This window comes from Festucalex cinctus, chromosome 14 (genome assembly GCF_051991245.1).
Source record: "Festucalex cinctus isolate MCC-2025b chromosome 14, RoL_Fcin_1.0, whole genome shotgun sequence".
NCBI lineage: Eukaryota > Metazoa > Chordata > Actinopteri > Syngnathiformes > Syngnathidae > Festucalex > Festucalex cinctus.
The window spans coordinates 11,946,693-11,967,714 of NC_135424.1; the positions used below are offsets into that span (position 1 = coordinate 11,946,693).

At 37.7% G+C, this 21,022-nt stretch overlaps 1 protein-coding gene across 2 annotated transcripts; it reads right to left on the bottom strand.

The window, feature by feature from the left end:
* Positions 1-148: 148 nt before the first annotated feature.
* Positions 149-20,978, bottom strand: ide (insulin-degrading enzyme). 2 transcript variants are annotated; one of them, XM_077495576.1, is made up of 25 exons: positions 20,665-20,978; positions 18,660-18,844; positions 18,197-18,404; positions 17,422-17,591; positions 16,506-16,628; positions 15,728-15,840; positions 15,483-15,645; positions 15,304-15,396; positions 14,397-14,488; positions 14,218-14,298; positions 14,003-14,106; positions 12,873-12,975; positions 12,625-12,747; positions 12,269-12,351; positions 9,722-9,866; positions 7,176-7,286; positions 6,369-6,489; positions 6,103-6,194; positions 5,584-5,695; positions 4,338-4,505; positions 2,746-3,018; positions 2,541-2,602; positions 1,077-1,149; positions 941-1,008; positions 149-836 (listed from the first exon to the last, which is right to left on the bottom strand). In XM_077495576.1, exons 1-25 carry the CDS (start codon positions 20,748-20,750, stop codon positions 741-743), a joined length of 3,048 nt encoding a protein of 1,015 aa, XP_077351702.1. In that variant the 5' UTR covers positions 20,751-20,978; the 3' UTR covers positions 149-740. The 2 variants fall into 2 exon arrangements, with proteins under 2 accessions (XP_077351702.1, XP_077351701.1); XM_077495575.1 differs by lacking the exon at positions 9,722-9,866 and adding an exon at positions 10,393-10,537 and having other exon boundaries at positions 20,665-20,972.
* Positions 20,979-21,022: the final 44 nt, after the last annotated feature.

A 21,022-nucleotide genomic window follows, 5' to 3' on the forward strand; every position in this document is an offset into this window, starting at 1 on the left:
CCCAATCGCCAGGTGGCGGTGCTGAAACGTTAAATTGTGGGTGTGTTTTAGCTTACGTTTTCTCTTTGCCACCAATTGTACTGCTGTGGCTGTTACCCAGAGGTCAGAGAACGTCTGTGTTGTAATACAAACACATATGATGACAATAAGGATTTGATTCTTTTAATGAACAAAATATTAATGCAGATGACAGACTAATAAAATTTTTGAATTAAAACTGAAGGTTAAAAAAAATCAGCATGTGAGTACCCCTGAGATGTTTTTTTGAAATATTTTAAGTTGAAATAAAAAATAATAAATAATTTTCTGTGGGCGAGGTTCTTCATGGAAAGCTGATTACAAAGAGCTGAAAAGGGTCCCAACATTTTTAACATGTTAAAAAGAAAACCGCGCGAGGACTAAAACCACTGCGCGGTAGATGACCAACATGACGATGAGTAAAAAGTTCGTTGTCGGGTGATGTCTAGCTTCTCTACAAAAAGCTTATACGGGCCTGTGACATCATTTTTGAAGTGTTACATCTCCTGTTCAACTTGAACATGAGGCTCTACCGTTAATCACAGCTACGGTGTCCTGTGAATCTCTATTACACCTTTTTTTTGTTTCCAAGCATCTCCTTCTAGTGGATCCAGCCTGCTTGCACACACATTCATATGTACTCCACTAATCACACACACACATGCAGGTTCAGTCAGATCCGAGTCTTCCCGACGTTCCGTGACGGTGTTGGCCAGGCTCGCTCACAGTTTGGCTGCCATGAAGTTGATGTGAGGCCTGACCAGAGGGAAGAGAGGCAAGCTCCTCTTGAACTCCGTCATGTCCCGGACGAGCGACGGCTGCACAAACACATCAAGATCCATTTACAGCCTCAACGTACTGTTGACATCTTCATGGAAACCTCTTCAAGCAAGCAAACATGCAATCATGCCATGATGTTCACCTGGGGCAGAGAGGGTGCAGGCGCCAAGTTGACGTCATTCTGAGCAGGAAATTCTCCAACCAGGGGACCTAAGAGACATATGTGAGGTCACGTGACCGCAAAAAAAAAAGAAGAAAAGAAAATCGCAAATACTTACAGGTGTCCATCTCTCTGGACAGCACGTGAACGGACATCTTATGTCTTTTGGGGGCATCCAGGGTCAGGCGCTCCTGTCGGGGAAACACAAAGGGGCAAGATAAAAATAAAAGCTAAGATTTTGCTTAAAGGGTCTTTGCTATTTCAAACAATTGCAAAAGCAGTTGTGACCATCTTGGTGTCTCTTAACAAAAGAATGTCCTTTTATTCTTAACTCTTTCACTGCCAAAAACGTTTAATAATGAATAGAAAAATCACAATGTATGCCACCATAAGTGTTAAATGACCTCAACTACTTTTTTTTTTAAATTTTGATTTATTTTTATTTTTTTTATTATTAAATCAATCAGAAGTGCAACGTCTAAGTGCAGCGCTGTCTGGTCAAGGGTTGTGGAATCAAAAACAACCACTAACTATGGCCAGCAGATGGCAGCATTGTATCTCTTTTCAATGGGCTGCCGGTGTATGGAATTACAATTAAACATGATAGAATTTGATGAAGTACAACATTTTCAAGAATGACGTGAATGATCAAAGCCTTTGTCACATTAAACCTAATTCACAGAGTGTCACTAAACAAAAAATATTAGTGTCAAAGTCACTGTAGTGGAGAAAACGTATCTTTTCACAAAAAAAGCTTGTTTTCTCATCTTTTCAATGTCAGTCAAATTATCTATTTTCAAATGGTGATTACTAACGAATGGAATAAGGTAGAAACATACTTTTTTTTCCTAATGAAAGAATGGAATGTGATCGTTCATTTGGTATTTACCTTGTATATGTAATAAAAGCACACAATATTCTGTTTGCCTCGAAAGATGAGTTAAAATTCTTAAAATCGGCGGGCACTGGGGTGGGGGCGGGGTTTTTTGTATGTGGCAGTAAACATTTCTTGAAAATAATATATTATAAGTGACCCCACTACTCTAAACATGACATTTTGATTCATATTACATCTGTGGAATACGAATTATGAAGCAAAACCTAGCCGTTTTTATGCATCTCAGGGAGCGGCCATTTTGCAGTTTCCTGTCAAGTGAAGATGACATCACAATTGCTCAGGCAGCGACCAATCACAGCTCGCCTGTTCTCTGAAGCTGAGCTGTGATTGGTTGTTTCCTGAGACCTGAGCAACTGTGATGATGTCATTTGTACTCGACAGCAAGTGGCAAAATTGCCACCTTCTGTTACTGATTTTTTTTTAAAATAAAATAAAAAATAAAAAATAAAAACTGCTGGACTTTGCTGCTTAACTCATATTCCACTAACGCAATTGTGATTAATATCTCATTCAGGGTTAAGCAGCAAAATCCAACCCATTTTTATCCATCTCAATTTGTTGTCTCCTGAAAATGACATCACAGTTGCTCAGGTTCAGCAAAACTGTTCCGGCGTGAACGAGCATAGAGCATGTTGGAGCAACTGCAGGACAGGCTGGAAATCCATTTGAAGTCCATCTACTTACACGGTAGAATTGCATAATGTCTTCTTTAGTTAACGTCTTCAGGTGGGCCACCTCGATATTATCTGTGACGCAACAGAAAGATGAGCGTCATTCAAGCACAATGTTGGTTGTGGGGAAAAGCTAACCATATCAGAGATCAGATTTTTTTTTTAAACGCATTTGTCTCAAATCGGAGTCAGATGTAGCAGTAAGGTGAGGAGCTCACCTCGATCAAAATTATACTGCTGGGAGATGATCTCCCCCCAGTACTTGGCGCACTCGGCAGACAGCTTTTTGGGCTTGTCCAGGCGTCGGATGGCCAAGGCCTGGATGTGCTTCTGGAAGGCTTCCTCGTTCATCTCCTCCACCGCTCTCTCCATGGTGCAAAGGAAGGCCTCGATGCGGCTCTCCAGGTAGTGCGGCGCCTTTTCTGACTGGATGATGAAGCGAAGGCCTTGGACCCCGTTGGCCCGCCTTGGCCCGCTGAACACGATGTAACCTTTGGGGAGAAATGTGGTAAAATAATCAAGATTATTTTAAACAGTAAATCCTGATTTGGTTAGTATTTTCCCACCAGGTAAGTGTGTTAAGGAGCACGAGGTCTAGGCATGGGCTGATGATACATTCTAATAACTATGAACAAAAATATCGCAATATCACGGTATTAAAATTACTGCTTGAAAATGACCTTTTTTAGAAATATTTGGGTTAATGTAAATAAACTATATATTTTTTTCTCCTTTTATTTTTAAGAAACATAAAGAGTATGTGGTATAGAAGAAAAGCATATCATGTTAAGTTTAAACAAATAATCACTGTTCTTCTGTTTTAATTCTCACAGAGTTCGATCACTGGTGAGCTCATGTTGTCCTTGGGGCTAACTAGTACCCGCTGGCGATTTTTTATTTTTATTTTTTTTTAATACATGGACATTAATCCAAGCGAAAAAGGTATCTGTGTTTGCATTATCTCGTCTTGCTCACTCCCTCCTCCTCTGTTAGGCACCAAAGAATAAGGGGGAAGAGTTAATTTGAGGCATTTGACTCTAAAGATGCAGCTCGTTTACTCAACTCTGCAAGCAGTAAATCATATCATGCCAAAAGATTATTTTTTTTTTTGGTACAAAACAAGAAAATGTTAAGACCAATTAAAAGAAAAATAGAAACACTATAATTACATAAGTTGCTTTTAGACCAAACAGAATTTATTACAATATGAATTTTTTATAATATTTATTTATTTAATGTTGCTAAAAGGTTGTAGTGCAGCTTGTGCACTGTGCAGTAGGATGATCATTTATTTTTGGGACAAAACAAGAAAATGTTTACACATTTAAAAATATTAAGACCGATTTAAAAAAAAAATAGAAACACTATAATTATGTAAGGTCCTTTTGAACCAAACAACTTATTTATTATATTTATTTATTTATGTTGGCAAAAACCTTACGGTGGAGTGCAGCTTGTGCACTGTGCAGTAGGATGATCTTTTTTTTTTTGGTACAAAACAAGAAAATTTTTAAAATGTAAAAAAACAAAAAAACAATTTTAACACAAATAAAATAATTTGAAACACTAATTATAAAAAAGTCCAAAAGTTCCTTTTGGATGAAACAATTGATTAAATTATTTAAAAAAAAAAAAAAAAAAAAAGGTTCAAATGTATAAATTTAAACAACTCAAAAATGTGTATGAAAAGGCTTTTTTATGATTATGGTGATTTTGTAATTGTGGAGTGCAATTATTGAAATTGTAACTCGACAGCACTGAAATGTATTCAAAAGTGAAAAGGCCGTTCAATCAAGTGATGGCCTCTGACCCAGCTGCTCTTTGGTCCTCAGCGTGTTGAAGCACGGCTCGGAGATGATCTGACAGAAGAGCTCCAGCAGCATGTTCTCGCGGGTGCTCTGCATGTCCGTCTGGTAGTAGATCTCGATGCCGCAGTTGTTATGCACTTCGTTCCTCTGCTGATAAACATACCAGCCGCCTGCCAGGGAGCAATGTGCAAATGTTGTCAACTTTATTGCATATCATACAGTTTCCCTCGTCCCCCGATTGTTCCGTTTATATGGGCGGCCAGCAACAACAGTTCTCTTTCGCAGAGCTTCTTCCTGCAAAACGAGAACCCGTTTCAGGTTCACATTCGCTGCACGATTCTGGTTCAGATGGGGGACAGTCGTGACAATGTACGCTAAACTCAAAAGACTTGTTTTTCCGTTGATGGTTCCAAAGTGGACTCTGAAAGCTTTTTATCTGACATGAATATTTTCTTGAGAGTCAAGTGTGTTGACAAGTTGGGTAACCTGGCTCCTTCTGAGCTCAACTTCACTTTGTGAGGGGGACTCTGATCAAACTCACTGCCTACGGTAAAGTTTTGCTCAGGCACTCAAGAGGCACCACACTCCGTAACATCTCACAGTACTTCTTTCCAAAATCAACTGGGGTGAAAGCAAAGTTTTACAGATGATTTGAGGAATCAAATTAGTTACGCAAATACCTTTTGCATGATTGTATTTTTGTCAGAATGTAAATTTTGCCTGAGATAAAGGAGCCACTACCACAAGCCTTGTTTCTTCGGACTACAGCTAACAAAAATGTATCGATTAATCAACAAATAATGGATTATCAAATTAATCTGCAACTATTTAAATAATTGAGTAATCGTTTGGAGCCATTTTTAAATGTAAAATTTTCCAAATTCTCTGATTTCAGCATATCAACAGCAATTGTAATGTTCCTATGATTTCTACAGTCCTTCATGAAAGAAGACTGATTATCTTCTGTGTTTACCACATTCACTGCCAGCCCAGCAAAAATGCATCATTTGACGTCTTTTACCGTCAATGGCAGTGAATGACTTAATCAAAATAAGACATTTGTAAACATCTGTTTTTACTTTGGAAAACAATGACCAAACTGGTAACAATTTCATTGAAGCCGTTTTCCACGCAAGGCTGCGTCGGCGAGGACGTGAGCGTGCAGGACAGGTGAGGGCCCTTCTGTGTGTGGCTGGGTGTTGATTATGACGAGCGCTTTACTGGCGTGTGAAGGAGTCCGAGACCTACCGTCCGGAACTTGCACCTCTCGGTAGCGGATCAGTTGGCTCGGGAGGAGAGGCTTTGTGCGTGCGTGCTCAATCAGAGTGTCCTCCACCATTTGGATCATGCCCAGGGCGGACTAAAAAACATGACAGACGAAAGCAGGAAAAACAAGCATAAACATTTGGCAACCAGAAAAACATCGCAGTATATGCATGTACTTGAATTCACTTATTGAGTGCCAGTTGAAATCTGTCCTGGCTTTAATTTGCTTTAAATAACACATGAATGCATCTACATTCATATTCAAGTTGTTGATCTTGGCCATGATGTGCCTACTTTTACATTTCACCCCCTGGCCAAAAAAACAGCATATGTTTACAAGTGTCCCATTCTTTAGAATTATTATAAGAATGGTATGAAAGCCAAATTCTGCCAACCGAAATGAGAAATCCAGCATTCGGACAGCATCATTTATAGATTTGCTTGGAATGTAACCACCAGATACTAAATATATTTTTTCCAAGAGGTAAAAAACAAACAAACCTCCTTAGTAATGTTGCCATGGAGAAGGGCTTCAATATGTAACCGTGACAACAGCTGAGGGATGAAAGCCTTGAGGCGCGGGAGCGTTACATCTGGAATACAGATCACAGCTGTCACTCGAACAACATCACAATCAAGTGTTCGTTTTAGACTTTTTCACATACAAAAAAAATAAAAAAAATAAAGTTTTACGGATTTTACTATTTTTCTCATGTATTGCTACTCAAACTATATATTTTTTTATGTAGAAAAAAGTAACATCTCACCCTCCAGAGCATCTCTGAGCTCATCTTTGGTCCAAGCCACTTCAGTCATGAGTAGACGAAGGTAGTACATAGCGTGCTGGTGTGGTTGTTCTGCTCTGAAGTTATTCAAAGACCTCATGTACTGCAAGAGAGAAATCGAAAGAAAAGAAAAAAAAACATAAGCTGGCTAGAACCAGTCTTAATTTTGACAGGAAATTTTAATTGTGGGAATGCTGAAAGCATCTCACATATGTTATTCAGATTTTTATTCTCCTTACTTTTTTGCTGAGAAACAATTCCTACATTATACTTCCAATTTACAGCATTCAAATTTCTATTTCTATTCCAATTTTCAGTTCAAGTTTTCTTCTTATTCATTTATCTTTCAACTTCAACTAAAACTTTGTAATTTTCACATAATTTATCTTTCAATTTACTTCATAAGCATTCCACATGTATTCAAATCTTAGCATTCAGCTTTCAACATTCCCACGCATTTCTCCAGAAATTGCACTTAGTCTAGTTTAGTTTCGTTAGTCTTTTGAATAAAATTAATAAATGTTTTGTCATAATTTAGTGATCTGATTGTGTTTTAGTTTTTAATCCAATTTTACTCGACGGGGAAAAAAAAAAAAAAAAAAAGAGCAATTTTAGTTGACTAAATTGACAGTTTAGTCATTGACGAAATTGTCAGTCAGTTTCAGTTATCGTCTCAATGAATGGCTTCTATTTTATTTTTGTTTAAATATCGTCTGAAAAAAAAATTTTCGTTGACAAAATTATCACTGACTTAAAATAGCAACAGTGACCATGACAAATAGTGATTACCGCTTCCTTGATGATGTCAAAACGCTTCTCATCGATCTCAAATGTGGCCATCTTCTCAATGATCTTCTTCAAAAGGATGTCTTGCTTGTCATTGTAACCTTTAACAGAGAGCTGGAGCAGTAACAAAGAGCAGATGGTTACAATGGGGGTCAAATGATGCTACTTTTATTCATTTATGAATTTGATGGTTGTCTCTTGGCCTATGTGGGACTATTGGGTCTGGAGACTAGACAGCCAGATATTATACAACCAGCCAGGGAATCAACAAAATGGTTTCTAAACAGCTGATGCACACAGTCTGTTTCTCATCATCTGATTGGTTTTTGACAGCTGGTCTGGTCATATGTAATTTTATGGGTCAAATACTGAATATCATTTTCAATATCGTGGCACTGTATCGGGAAAAGGGGACAAACAACAGTTTTTGAATGCGAAAACAATTTAAAAATTGATCCAATTTGGGACAGATACAAGTCAGTTATTGAAAGCCACATTGCAGTGTCATCTACAACCTTCATGACCCTGCATGATTTAGTAATCACACCAAGCCCACATGACAAAGTCCCTTGGGTGAAAGAAACCTGTTCAAAGTCATCTGTCCTAACATCATTAACCTTGACAAATGGCCAGCTGGCCACACTGATAGTGCTGACTCCAACCAATTAGGCACAGCTCACAGATTCACCAAAGTGATGTCCCCCAGGAGAGACCACCATCATTTTCAATGAGATGTTGTTAATGATAAAAACCAGCAAGCAGAAATTAGTGGGGTTACTCCAAACGATGCAGAATATTTGTGATAGAGTGGAGAGGGAGGTAGTAGTCACGCAATGAATAAATACATAAATAAATAAATAATAAAATTAGTTTAGACTAGAGTAGAAACTCAAATTCACAGTAACTTCTAAGTAAAGTCAATAAAGCAGATTTGGATTGGGGGGGAGGGTGGTATGTACTGCGCTGCCAGAGTAGACGCGTGTCACCTCAGGCAACTTTTTTTTTTTTTTTTTAACTGTACGAGAATAAAGTGTAATTGTGCATCCACTACAGTAGGTGGCAGTGGTCCTGTAATTGTGAGAGTATTAGCTCATCTGCAGAGTTGTACTTAGATCAATTTGATAGACAAATGATACTATTTATGGTCCCAGTGGAGAGTTGGAGGAGGGCGTGAAATATTTTCTTCTTCCTTGGGGATGTAACAACCCTGCCCTAAGTTTAGAAAGCTTAAACGTGATATGAATCAAAATTTTGGTACATTATCCTGAATGCCCCACTGGACTTTAGCCTGACTTTAATTCTTAGAACCTGCAACTGATCCTGATGTACTTTGAAAGACCTTTTCATTTATTTGACTTGAACAGATTGATAAAGGCATTTTAATTCATGTATCGACTTTTAGAATCAAATAACCAACGGTCGCATTTAATGCTGTGACTGAAATCTGTTAGACCCATCTTAAAGGGGAAGCCAATCAACCCAAAAATTATCTTTAGAATAAATTAAAATGAAGTATGTGCCTCACCTAGTCTAAATATGGCGTTCTGATTAATATTTCGTTTGTGGAATATGAATTAAGCAGCAAAGTCCACCCGTGTTTATCCATCTCAGGGGGCGGCCATTTTGTCACCTGCTGTCGACTAAAAATGCCGTCACAGTTGGTCAGGGCTCAGGTAACGACCAATCACGGCTCACTTGTTTTGTGAGTTTAGTCATGTGACATTTGCAAGCTGCGCTGTGATTGGTCGTTAGCTGAGCCCTGAGCAACTGTGGTGTCATTTTTAGTCAAAAACAAATAGCGGAACGGCCGCCCCCTAAAATGGGTGGATTTTGCTGCTTTTTATCATATCCCACAAACACAATATTAGTCAGAATTAGGGGTGTTAAAAAAAAAATCGATTCGGCGATATATCGCGATACTACATCGTGCGATTCTCGAATCGATTCAATAATCGGCAGAATAGATTTTTTTTTTTTTAGGATTCACACCTTGAGCATGGAAGAATGTTATATGAACGGAACATTAAGCCTTAATATTTTATTTTAATGCTGTTCAAACATGAAACAGATTACAACCTCTATAAGACTGAAATTTCAGATAAATAAATAATACATTTTCATATAAATCTTACACTCTACAAGCTTACTGATTAGTATTTTCTAAATTTGAATGAAAAAAAATCGCAACAATCGACTTATAAATTCGTATCGGGATTAATCGGTATCGAATCGAATCGTGACCTGTGAATCGTGATACGAATCGAATCGTCAGGTACTAGGCAATTCACACCCCAAGTCAGAATACTGTGGTTAGACTAGTGGGGCTGCATAGAACATATAATTGTAAAGAACATTTTTGGGTTTAAACATATAAGCAACGGCAAGCAAAATCTCCCCAAAAAACCCTCCAGCTTAGCTTGGAAACAACAACAAAACTCAAAAGTGAGCCGTGACAAGCAAGCCATTTTTACTTCCACACCTGAAATGCCTCAAAGAGGACAATACACAACACTTGCTCCACTTCCCTGCAGGACTCACAGCTTACTTACTAGGATGGCATTCATCCCTGAGGCTATGCCATACACCAGCCCCGCCAGGCGGGCTGCATATGTATACTCTCTTAAATCATCCTTCAGTAACCTGAGCAACAGGTAGGTCATATTGCAGTGCAGTGGATCTGCATATAAGTAGCGACTACAGAAGGAAGGGGAGGGGGGAAGAAAAAAACAAAAACAACAAAAAGACAGTTGATGGGAATGAGAGACAAGTATGTGAAGAATGACAGAAAGAGTATGTATATGCAGCCTCATGACTGGCTTTGTGTACACCTGCGAGGAGACTGATGCTAACTTTGTTAGTTGCACGGAACAAGTACATCGACAAAATTGCTGTGCCTGACTCTGTGAGGCAAAAAGAAAAGGATTTATAGGAATGAGTGTTTTGGGAGAGGGAAAAAAAAAAAAAAAAAAAGACTAATGAAGGGTGAGAAGATGCAGATAGAACTACAGCTATACTGACACCAGCCAGGTTTAGTTTGTGCAGATCAATTATGCACTTTTATTACTATACGTTTTTTGTTTTTCTTTTAAGAACACATATGTTATTTCTCACAATGCCTGGCTGAGCCACTATAGCCCAGTCGGAGAAGTTCACTAGGTGGGGGTTCTTTGGATTTGGGATGCAACATGAATTCTTACAGCATGGGAATCAGAATACTTACATACATCCCATAGACGGTATTTTGAAGGTCATAGTTCAAACCAGCTAGCTCGGCTGCATATGCATACTCGTTGAGGGAGTCCTTTAGGAGCTCCAGGTATAAATAAGCCATGTTACAATGTAATGGGTCCACATACGCAAACGGGCTGTAGAAAAATAGCAGGGGGTCAAAGAAAGAAATTGCACCGAGTACAAATTAATTGCTTCTCTGGCTTCAGAAACAAAATACAGAAAAAATAAATAAAAACAAATATGCAGAGTAATTTCAGAACTGAGAATTTGATTCCACATTAAACTTTTGCATGCTATAAATCTAAAAATAAAGTAATAAAATAAAATAAAACAATTTTAAACTCATCAGCTGTTAATCTAAAAGCTACATTTTGCATGCATGTTTATGTTTCCTTGTAAATGGTTTCTTCAAATTATTGTGATACCTTTGGAAATATTTATTGCCTGACGACAAATATTTTTGTTGTGCGATGGCAGTTTTGATTGAAAACGGATGTCCTAACATTAGACCATAAGGAAGAAAATGCTATATATTTTTTTTAAGTGTTGCACAATGAAGCTAACGTTTGTTTTCATTTTTTTTCTTCTAAACTTCCCATGACGGTAATGGTCTCTTTGCCGATACGACACGATTATTAGTCGCGAAGGAGGTCAATAACCAATATTTGGGGCTGGTATTCATTTTCAGTAAAAGGGAATCAAAGATTGGCATGAAATTCTCAAAAAAAATACAAATCCCAGTTCTTAACTTGAATTTATTGGACAACTCTTCAGATTTGCTAAATGATTTTTAATTCTTTATTTAGATAATAGACATATTTGTTTTAAAATTCCAACAAAAAGTTCAGGGAGTTGCCAGGGTCACCATCCATCCATCCATCCATTTTCTTGACCGCTTATTCCTCACAAGGGTCGCGGGGGCTGCTGGCGCCTATCTCAGCTGGCTCTGGGCAGAAGGCGGGGGACACCCTGGACTGGTTGCCAACCAATCGCAGTCCAGGGTCATCGGCTTATCTTTAAAAACTTAACTGAAAAGTTCTTTATTATTTTCTCCAATAAATAATGTTTTCTTAACTTCAAAAATATCTGAAATGTTAATTTTGCACTCCTCTTTGTTATAATTTCAAACTAGGGGTGGGCAATAAATCACATTAAATCGATACATCATTTTAAAAACTGAATATTTGAAAACTTGTTAAATAGTGAAATCAAGTTTTCTCTTCTGGATTATTAAAAGCTGTTGTTCTTATGTTCTGTTACATCCAAAATGTTTTTGCAAGCTTTAATTTTGCACAAGTGGCAGAATGCTGTATGGGTTGTTTACAAGACATATTTACAATAGATACCGCCTTCTTATTTGTGGCATTTAAGCACAAACTATGAATGTTAAGTTTATGTTAAAACAGATTTAGAATCAATATACATTATTGGTGTCTGACCATTTTGCACAGGAATTAATTTAGAATAAATGAAACCTTTAAATAAATGTTTGTTGGGTTTATTAGATTAAAATCGTAATCGTCCTGAATGACTGGGGAAAAAAAGATTTGATTTTTTTTTGGCCATATCGCCCAGGCCAAAAAATAACAAAAGGTGCAGTGTTCCCAGGGTCTGAAGCAACTCACACAGTTAACTGCAAATTTAGCTCCCTGAGGTTAATATAGTTTTAAATAGATCTTTTGTCAGCCCTCTTTTCTTTTTTTTTTTAAAGGCAGATACCGATATTCGGTAAAATGCACTCAGCCGATAATTGGTCCATCCCTAATGTGTAATTAAAATATTTAATGTGCTTAAAAAAAATAAATAAAATTTACTAGGCAGTTTGTTTTTGCAACATTTCCATCGACGACTGACTCATTACATACCTGAAGAACTCAAAGTTCAGACACGCTTTGGGAAGAAAGAATTTGTCATCCTGCTTGAACCACACCTTGCTCATCGCTGTGTCCTAAAAGAAGGCCACACATAATCTAGTCTCACATTGATGCACCATGATCACAAATTCAGAAACTGAGAGAATACAGTTTCAGTTCAAAACAAAAGCAAAATTACTTTGGTGAATAATAAAACGTGCTTTCATCTTGCTTTTAGCAAACACAATCACATAGGAGATTTATGTTGTTGTTTTTTTTTGTCATCCGCAGTGAAAATCAGGCTGCTCGAGTATGTAATCAACAGTGTCACCACTTTGATGTCAAAACCCAGCAGCAAACATACTTGCCTTGATTAGAGTAGGGACGGCAGGAGTGTCTTTCTCAAGAGGGTAAATTTCAAAGTTGGTCGGGATGAACTCATTTTTCATTGGTAACTTGAACTTGCCGTTGAGGTCCGCACCGGCCCATGTCTGAAACACGTGCGTGACTTAACGTGCTGTCTTGCATCAAAAGCATTTCTCAAAAGAAGAAGAAGAAGAAGAAGAATCTGACTGCCAGCAGACATTTGATTGGCACAACATTTGCAGTGATTCACCTTGATGGTCTCGTCAGCGACAGCCTCCTGTTTGTACTGCGTACCGTACCATTCTTCTGACTTGTCTGTTTGACCGTCAAATGACTTTGACACCAGAACAACTCTGGAAAGAGAATATTTTCATATTATGCAGGATGAGATACAAGCAAATTTACTACTACAGGAATTGTTGTGCAGTTATAAGTGGTTCAGCCAAAAAAAAGGGCATTTGTTGTGCCACTCTTTGTGTTCTCTGTCAAACTAAACAATAATAATTATGAAATAATAATGTGTATTTGAAATTCTTTTTCTTGTGTATGTTTTGTCTTTTTGCTTGCGACAACTGAAATGTTGAACTTCAGTTCCACTATTGACGAAATGCAAGCTACTGTAAAAGTTACAATTCTATCTCCACCCAAAGACTATGCAGCATTAAGAAAAAAAAAGCAACATCTATTTGTCACAAACTGAAAATACTCTTTCCTATGTCCCTTAGAAATGTCATTAGTAGATCTCAATTGACATTACAAAGCATGCAACTGTGCACAAAAAAATATCTATTATAGACAAGGTTATAAATAAATAAAATAACTAAAACTAAAATTCAAAAAACAATTTTGGTAACGAAATAAAATAAAAACAAAAATACTTAAAAAAAAAAAAAAACTAACTGAAACTACATTTTATGTTTACAAAACTAAACTATATGTATAGCAAAAATGTCTTTTGTTTTAAGTCTTTGGTAATTAATTTAATGCATGAGCCTTTGAGCATGATTTTAAGTACGGTAGATTTATTTTGATATTGACCGCCGGAATATGGACGTTTGAAAGTGTCAAACAGAAGTGACATCATCTCGCAGCAGCCAATAGAAAAGCACCTTCAGATGACGTCGCTCCCATGGTGTTTTTACACAATACACATTTTTTTAAAACTAATACTGATACGAAGTAAAACTAAACAAAAACTAAGCATTTATTAAATAACTAAAACTAATAAAAACTAACAGAACCACCCTGAAAATTAAAATTAATAAACAAAACTCAAAACGAAATAAAAACGAACTAAAAATGATTTGTCCTGAGTGATTGGTGAAACGAGGTGGTGTAAAAGTGTTGTTCCAATATTGTTGTAAATATTCTTGCACTCACCTGACATATTCTGGTCTCAGCTTGTCCAGCACCATCTCAATCAAGTCTGGCCTGAAGTCTTCTAAAAGGTACTCTGCTGCTAGAGTCTCTTCAAGCGGGTAATACTGAAAATAAAAATAACAAAAAATTAACAACGCAATTATGACAAACAGCCAGGACAGGAGCTACAAGCGCTAACGTGAAATCAACTTTTGCACGTTGGAGAGGACACCTACGTGTAGCAAACCAGACACTTTAGAGGTATAGCCGCGGGGTCGCTCCTTGTCTTTAAAACGGAAGGCGACCTTGTTTAAATCCTGCAGCGAAAGACAGAATTGGCGTCATATGCAGTGATAATTCAGATTTGGAGTCCAATTCAAAAACATTCAATTAGAATGAGGTGGGGGGTTTTCACCTTGCACTCCTGGAACACCCACTCCTGAGGTCCCTCTGTGCGCAGTTTCTGGATATACTGGAACATGTGAAAGATAATGTCCTCCACATGCACTGTTGGTCCACAAGAAGAGGTTGGGATGAACTGATTATTGGCGCCGATATATAACATTTTTACAAATAGAATTGGCCATTTTTACAAATCTGAAGTCGGATAAAGCTAACTTAGTGAGGGTTGTGTTTTCGGCAGGGTTTGTAAAATGTTCCAAAAGGTTGCAAAGATGTTCACAGACAGTTTGTACTTGTCACAGAGAAACTTTGAACATGTTCTGACACATTTTCAGTGTTTGCGAACATCCTCTGAAACAAGTGAAACAAACTCTGACGAGAACCCAAAATTTGCTAATGTTTGCAAGCACAGCGACTTGCCAGCTTAAGAGATCAATTTAAAACTGGGTTCAGTTCATGTACGTAACTTTCTATGTATGTATTTATTTAAAAGTTCACTTAACTTTATAAGAGATGCTGCTTTTTGCTTTTGTTAAAATTAAAACTAGCATATGTGAAAGTTTAACATTTTAGTTATGTTAAAATTTTGGAAAACCTTACTATGTCTTTACTCTTTTGTTAGAATTTTAAAACAAAGCTGTCAATTTGATGTATGTTTAAATTAAAAGAAAAATGAAAATGTGAGAAGTTGTTTTAACAAACGTGCTTTTTTTTATTTTATTATTATTTTAATGCAAAAGAATATCGGCTCCAAATATTGGTTAGCGGCTTCCTTGCCTACTAATAATTTGTCGGTATCGGCCCTGAAAAAACAAAAACGTATTTGTCTATCACTAGAAGAGATTATTTACAAGTTAGATTCTTCCACAAGCACTAGATTGGAAAACACCCCATGAGTAAATCTCTAGCGCTATACTTACAAAGGCCTTCTTCAGTCAAGTCGACATTGATGATGAAGAACATGAATCCTTTGGCTCCTTCTTTCTGACCTCCAACAAGCGTATTGACCCATCCTTAACAGAATGACCATTTCAGTACTTTTGATGGGAAATTTTCAATACTCACATCCTCAAATGTGTGACCGTTTGGTGCGCCCTACCTTTAGATTTTAGTTCAGATAACAAACTTCCAGGTCCTTCATGTCCTATCAGATGTCCCAGATAATGTCCTGGGTTTGACTTATAGTATTTCTGCAGGTCTGGGATGGGGAACGTCACATACAGATTCCTTATGTCTTTTATCGGCACCACTTTGTAGAATTGCTGGCACGACAACAATAAATCATTTTTTTAAAATGTCATATGAAAAATGAATCAACTGCAAGAGCAAAGAACAGATGCTCACTTTCAGATATTCATCGTGAAAAGGGTGGTCGGGAAATTCCGGGATAGGCACGTTCTTGTTCTCTACTTCTGCAAATAACTTGACCACCATAGAGGTCAGCTCGTCTAGGGATTCTGTGGGTAAGAAACACTTAGGTATGAGCAAACAAAATTTGCACACTTTTGACTACATTCATTCATTCACCAAACCTCTTAATTCCTTCTTACTTTTTAAATTAACTTCTTTTTACCAAACAACCAATGAATATGCATTATTCAATAAAGTTCAAACATTAGGAATTAAAAATCGATAAATATACAGTGAGTAGCTTAAGCAAGTCAATCAATAGCTCGAACTCATTCACGCTTAAAACAGTAGTTTTCAAAAAAAAAAAAAAAAAAAAAACAGCCAGCAGGTTGCAGCAGAGTATAAGAGATCAGACAGTGCCATGTTGCAACAAGCTCTTTTTGGCAGTGTTTTCAACAGGTTTGTGAATAATGATGAAACAAAATGGAAACATATAGAAATATACTTTTTTCTGATGAAAGAATGGACTAATCTTTTTTTTGGTATGTTTTTATAGCAATAGAACAGAATATTCTTTGGACCTTGCAGCCGGGAGCGAAGGGGGTTGCGTCAGTGAAAATGGCTGGGAGTGAATGAGTTAAACACAAGTAAGGCCAGTTGTTTAACATAACTATTGTGCTGTAAATCACATCACAGACCTGCCTCTTAAAAAAAAACAAAAAAAAACACAACAGCACATTTTCATTTTCATTCTTCCTCCGTGTCGTCTTACCTCTTCCTAAAACACAGAGGCCCATTAGATTTGAGGAGTAATATGTAGAGTGAAACTTAAGGAGCTCTTGGCGGACATCAATGCCGTCATTAGATGGTCTCGTCTCAAGGGTCAGCTTGTTACCTAGAACAGAGATATGTCATATTTCTCTCTCGAATACACTATCTTAAATTAGCAGAAAGGATCAGGTGTTCATATTCAAATGTGCGTGTGGTTTGTTTTTTTCTTAAATTGTAACAATTCCTCAAACACAAACTTTTTCCACCCTTAAAATACAGCTACCAGGGACAGAAAACATGGCGCTAGCATACAACCAACGAAGTCACATTACTAACCACTAACCATTTGTTTACCTATTGTAATTTTAATTACATGATATAATGCTAAACAAAAGTACATAGCCTATTAGAATTTTAATATTTACATTATTCAGATTTTTGTACATTTTATATTTGCCTTTTTAGCGCCATTACAAATGGGGAATGCATCTCAGGTTCACAAGATATTTACATCATGTGAACATTTGTTTTCATCATGAATGACTACAGACAAAAACCACCAGTTTTGCAGTACAACTAGAGTGAAGTAGCCCTTCCTGGTGGGCAAGTCATTAAATAACATTTGAAAAGTAACTTTTTTTTTTTTTTTTTAAACAAAAATGTAATTAATGTGTGTATTCCATGGTTCTGCGCACAAACATCTTGACCCCTAAACTAATGTATGCTAGCGGAATACATAATTACTTCGGCAAATCTTGAGATATCTTTGCGGAAGTCTTAAAATTGCTATTGCTGATCACCAGCTACACTTTCCACTTTAAAGTGGTGTTTCTATGACAACCAGCTAGACTGGGCAAAGTTCTATCAAGCAACAATAGATTATGTGGCTTTGTGTGTGAAGTCTTCAAAAGTGCTACCTGTTCCAAATTTACTGAAGGGGTGATTTGGGTTGCCAGTGGCCTTCTCGAGTTGAAAGAGCCTCCAAGCATCATTCATCAGGTTCTTGTCATGCTCAGAGTCCACAGCATTCACCTCGCGGTCTTTACAGCTCTCGTCAAAAAGTGGACACAAGAAGAACTGGGCAAACCTAAAAGATTACCGTGTGACAATTTCGTCATCATTATAGAGAAAACACTTCATGACAACAACACTGCAATGAAGAATTATTAGATAGAAGCCAAATACTTTGGGATAAAGGTGTAAAATAAATCATTAATATTTCATCATCAGCTGTAGCCTACACTATTCAATTCTCGTGGGACCAGATGGGCCACACATTACACCAGCAGTGGACAACAATTAGCCTATTCCACAAACAGGTGCCAGCTAGAATACCCCTCATTTATAAACAAGGTAATCCAATATCCCTCATTTAACTGAGTGCCTTTTCCAAACCACCAGAGCTGATATGTGAGCAGAGCCCCCCTGCAAAGCAAAGAACACCAGCTTCACCCTAAAGCGAAAATGGCTGATGTTCAGCAGGTGTGTGAACCCTATCTGTGGTTAGAAAAGGGTGAGTTTTAAAAAGATGGCCTCGGGGTTCAGTGCTCGAACCCACAACCTCACGGAAAGGGGACGGGCACTGAGCCATGCCGCCCCGAGCAGTTATCCTGCTGATAGCAGGCTAAAGCTAGAGGTGAAGCTGCAAAGAATTGTTTATGGAGACGACATTGTATTAAAATAGTCCATTACCTATCCAAGGCTCCTTGTAAGTGCTCATGAGATACATCAAAGTAATAGTTGGTGTGCTCTCCACTGGTGAAGGCATTGGAGCTGCCAGCGTGCTCGCTCAAGAACTGGCTGTACTCATTCTCTTTTGGGTACTTCTTTGTCCCCAGGAACAGCATGTGTTCACAAAAGTGTGCCAGGCCCGCAATGTTCGCAGGGTCGGATAACGAACCTGAAATTTAAAAAGGTAAAATGATCACTGAGACAGCCAAACAAGCCGTGGATACATTTTCAGTTTGAATGTGCTGTACATGGAATAAGTTTTTAATGTTTTTGTGACGCACACAACTAATACACTCCATCGCAGCACGCTACAAAGCAATTTAAAAAAAGGTTTTTCCATTCCATATACTGATGGAAGAGTCTTTACTCTTCTTTATCGTCAAATGAGCAATAAAAATAGTATTTAGTATTGTTCATTTCTTACCAATGTGGACATCCAAAGCAGCGGAGGATTTGTCTGTCGTCGGGTCACTGATGAGCATGGCCTTCAAGCCATTGTTAAACTCCAGGCCTCTGTAAACTCGCTTGTCCTCAGGAGAGCGAATTATGTCTGTGACCACATTCTTTAGAGCCGGGTCAATCATTCTGAGCCGAGAAGATGACACCAGCCTAAAATACAGATAATCACATGTACAGTGTGAATACAATGATTGCAAATACTTTTCAACCTATTATTTTTAGTTGGTTGCTACATCTCCAAATGCAAGTTAAAACTCTACCATGCAAAATGAAAGTCATATATCAACAAAACCTAGAAAGGCCGCTGACTTTTCTAAGCCCAAGCTCATTTGAGATGGACCGATAAAGTGGAAAAGTGTGCTGTGGTCTGACGAGTCCATATTTCAAATTGGTTTTGGAAATCAGGGACGTCATATCCTATGGGGCAGGATTGTTAATGGTACAAGGTTCAAAGGCCCGCAAACGTGATGCCATGCAGTTGTGTTATTATTGCCCACGGCATGCAGACCTTGCACATTTGCAAGGCACGATTAATACTGTTTGTTGGAGCCAAATTGCTGGTGTTGAGCCAAAACCTTTTTCTTCCAAAATCGGCACTTTTCAGGACACAATAAAAATGGCATGTTTGTTCAATTATTAAAATTGATTTATCAAAGAGACTAAGAGCAATCAATTTTAAACACTTCATAATTTGTAAAAATGACATCGACACATGTGGACTGACCAAAAGTATTGATTTAAAAAAAAAAAATGTTAAATTGCCAAATTGTAACGTATGAGGTTCTGGCCCAACGCCAGCCATTCTGCAATCCAGCAATGTCTTTTCCAGGGACGACCCTCTTTATTTGAGCAAGACAACGCCAAGCCATACTGTTACAACAGCGTATTCTATGCCAGTCTCCCATTGAAAATCTATGGGGAATTATGACACAAAAATTGAGTATCCCTGTTATATATTTTTAAATAAAGATACAGTATCAGGCTCAGCAATATTATTTGTGATTATTTTGCACAATAGAGTGCTTGACTTTTAATTTTCAGTTGAGAACGACACAATAAATGTTATCTTTCTCTTAATTACAATATCTTTGTTATTGTTTTCAATTTTGTTTTTTGTTTTTTTAATCAATGTATCGTTCCTTACGAGTTAGGCACTATACAACACATTCGCAAATACTCCTTTTATCAATTTTACATTAAAATGTATGATTATGAAATAAATATTAGGCCCTATCACCCAGCCATAGAAAATAACCCACACAGTACAAATCTGACAAGATAACAGTTTTCATGAGTTCAGAGGCAATCTATGTAATATGCCATGAACAAAAACAATGTGTGATTTATCATGATATGACAGAAACCCCCTAATACTTTTTGTATCACAATTGAGGTTCTTGGACATCTGCTTTCAGATTACAAGAAGACGTACATCCTTTGTCGAACTGAACCGTGACTAAAACAGCTTACTGAACAAATCCTCACTGGTCCAATTCAGAAGACAAAACACAAGCCAAGTAAGGAACTATAAAGACGCTAACAACTACAGCATCCGCCTGGAATAAACGCTGATATTTAATCATAAAAGCACGTTGCATGACATAACTGCTCTGTATACAGAGATGTGGGGAGCCACCCACCGTGGAGGACCTGACTCATCAACAATGAATGTTGGGCCATCAAGCGTGAAACAAACTGAACTAAATGGCAATCGAACTGTGTAATAAAGTTCTGTGATAAATATAGAAAAGCACTGATGATTTGGAGTATTTCCACCAAACTCAATATAAAGGTAGACAATTTAAGAAGCAACACGGCAGTGTTTATGGAAAGCAGAGGTCAACAACCCGGCTTAACGGCCCCGACCGGTGCCTACCATTAGTTAAGTAGCTAGGGCTAGCTAGCATGACTTGATACAATAACAGCACATTTACTTCTTCTAACTGCGTAAGTCGCCAGTCAAAACTTACTTAATTCCTTTGTTGAGATGGGGGCCGCTTCCAGCTGCTTGGAAATATCTCGTGCACTGCGCCGTTCGGTTGATGCACTTAAACATACTTTGTACCCATGGACAACAAACCTTGCCTTTCACACCGCCATCTTAACTCAGACAAAAGCAGTCGATCTCAGATGTCAACGAGCACTTCTGAAACGTGTTAAAACGCCCAACGTTTACTTTCGTAAACAATTAGGCATAACTTTGAAAGACGTTAAAACTTGTTCCTAACACGCGCAAAACATTATGAGATTAAAAAAAAATGTTGTTACTGACGCGTGTATCGATTACAACTCATGTACGTCGAGTGTAATGGGCAAGATCAGGTTTCA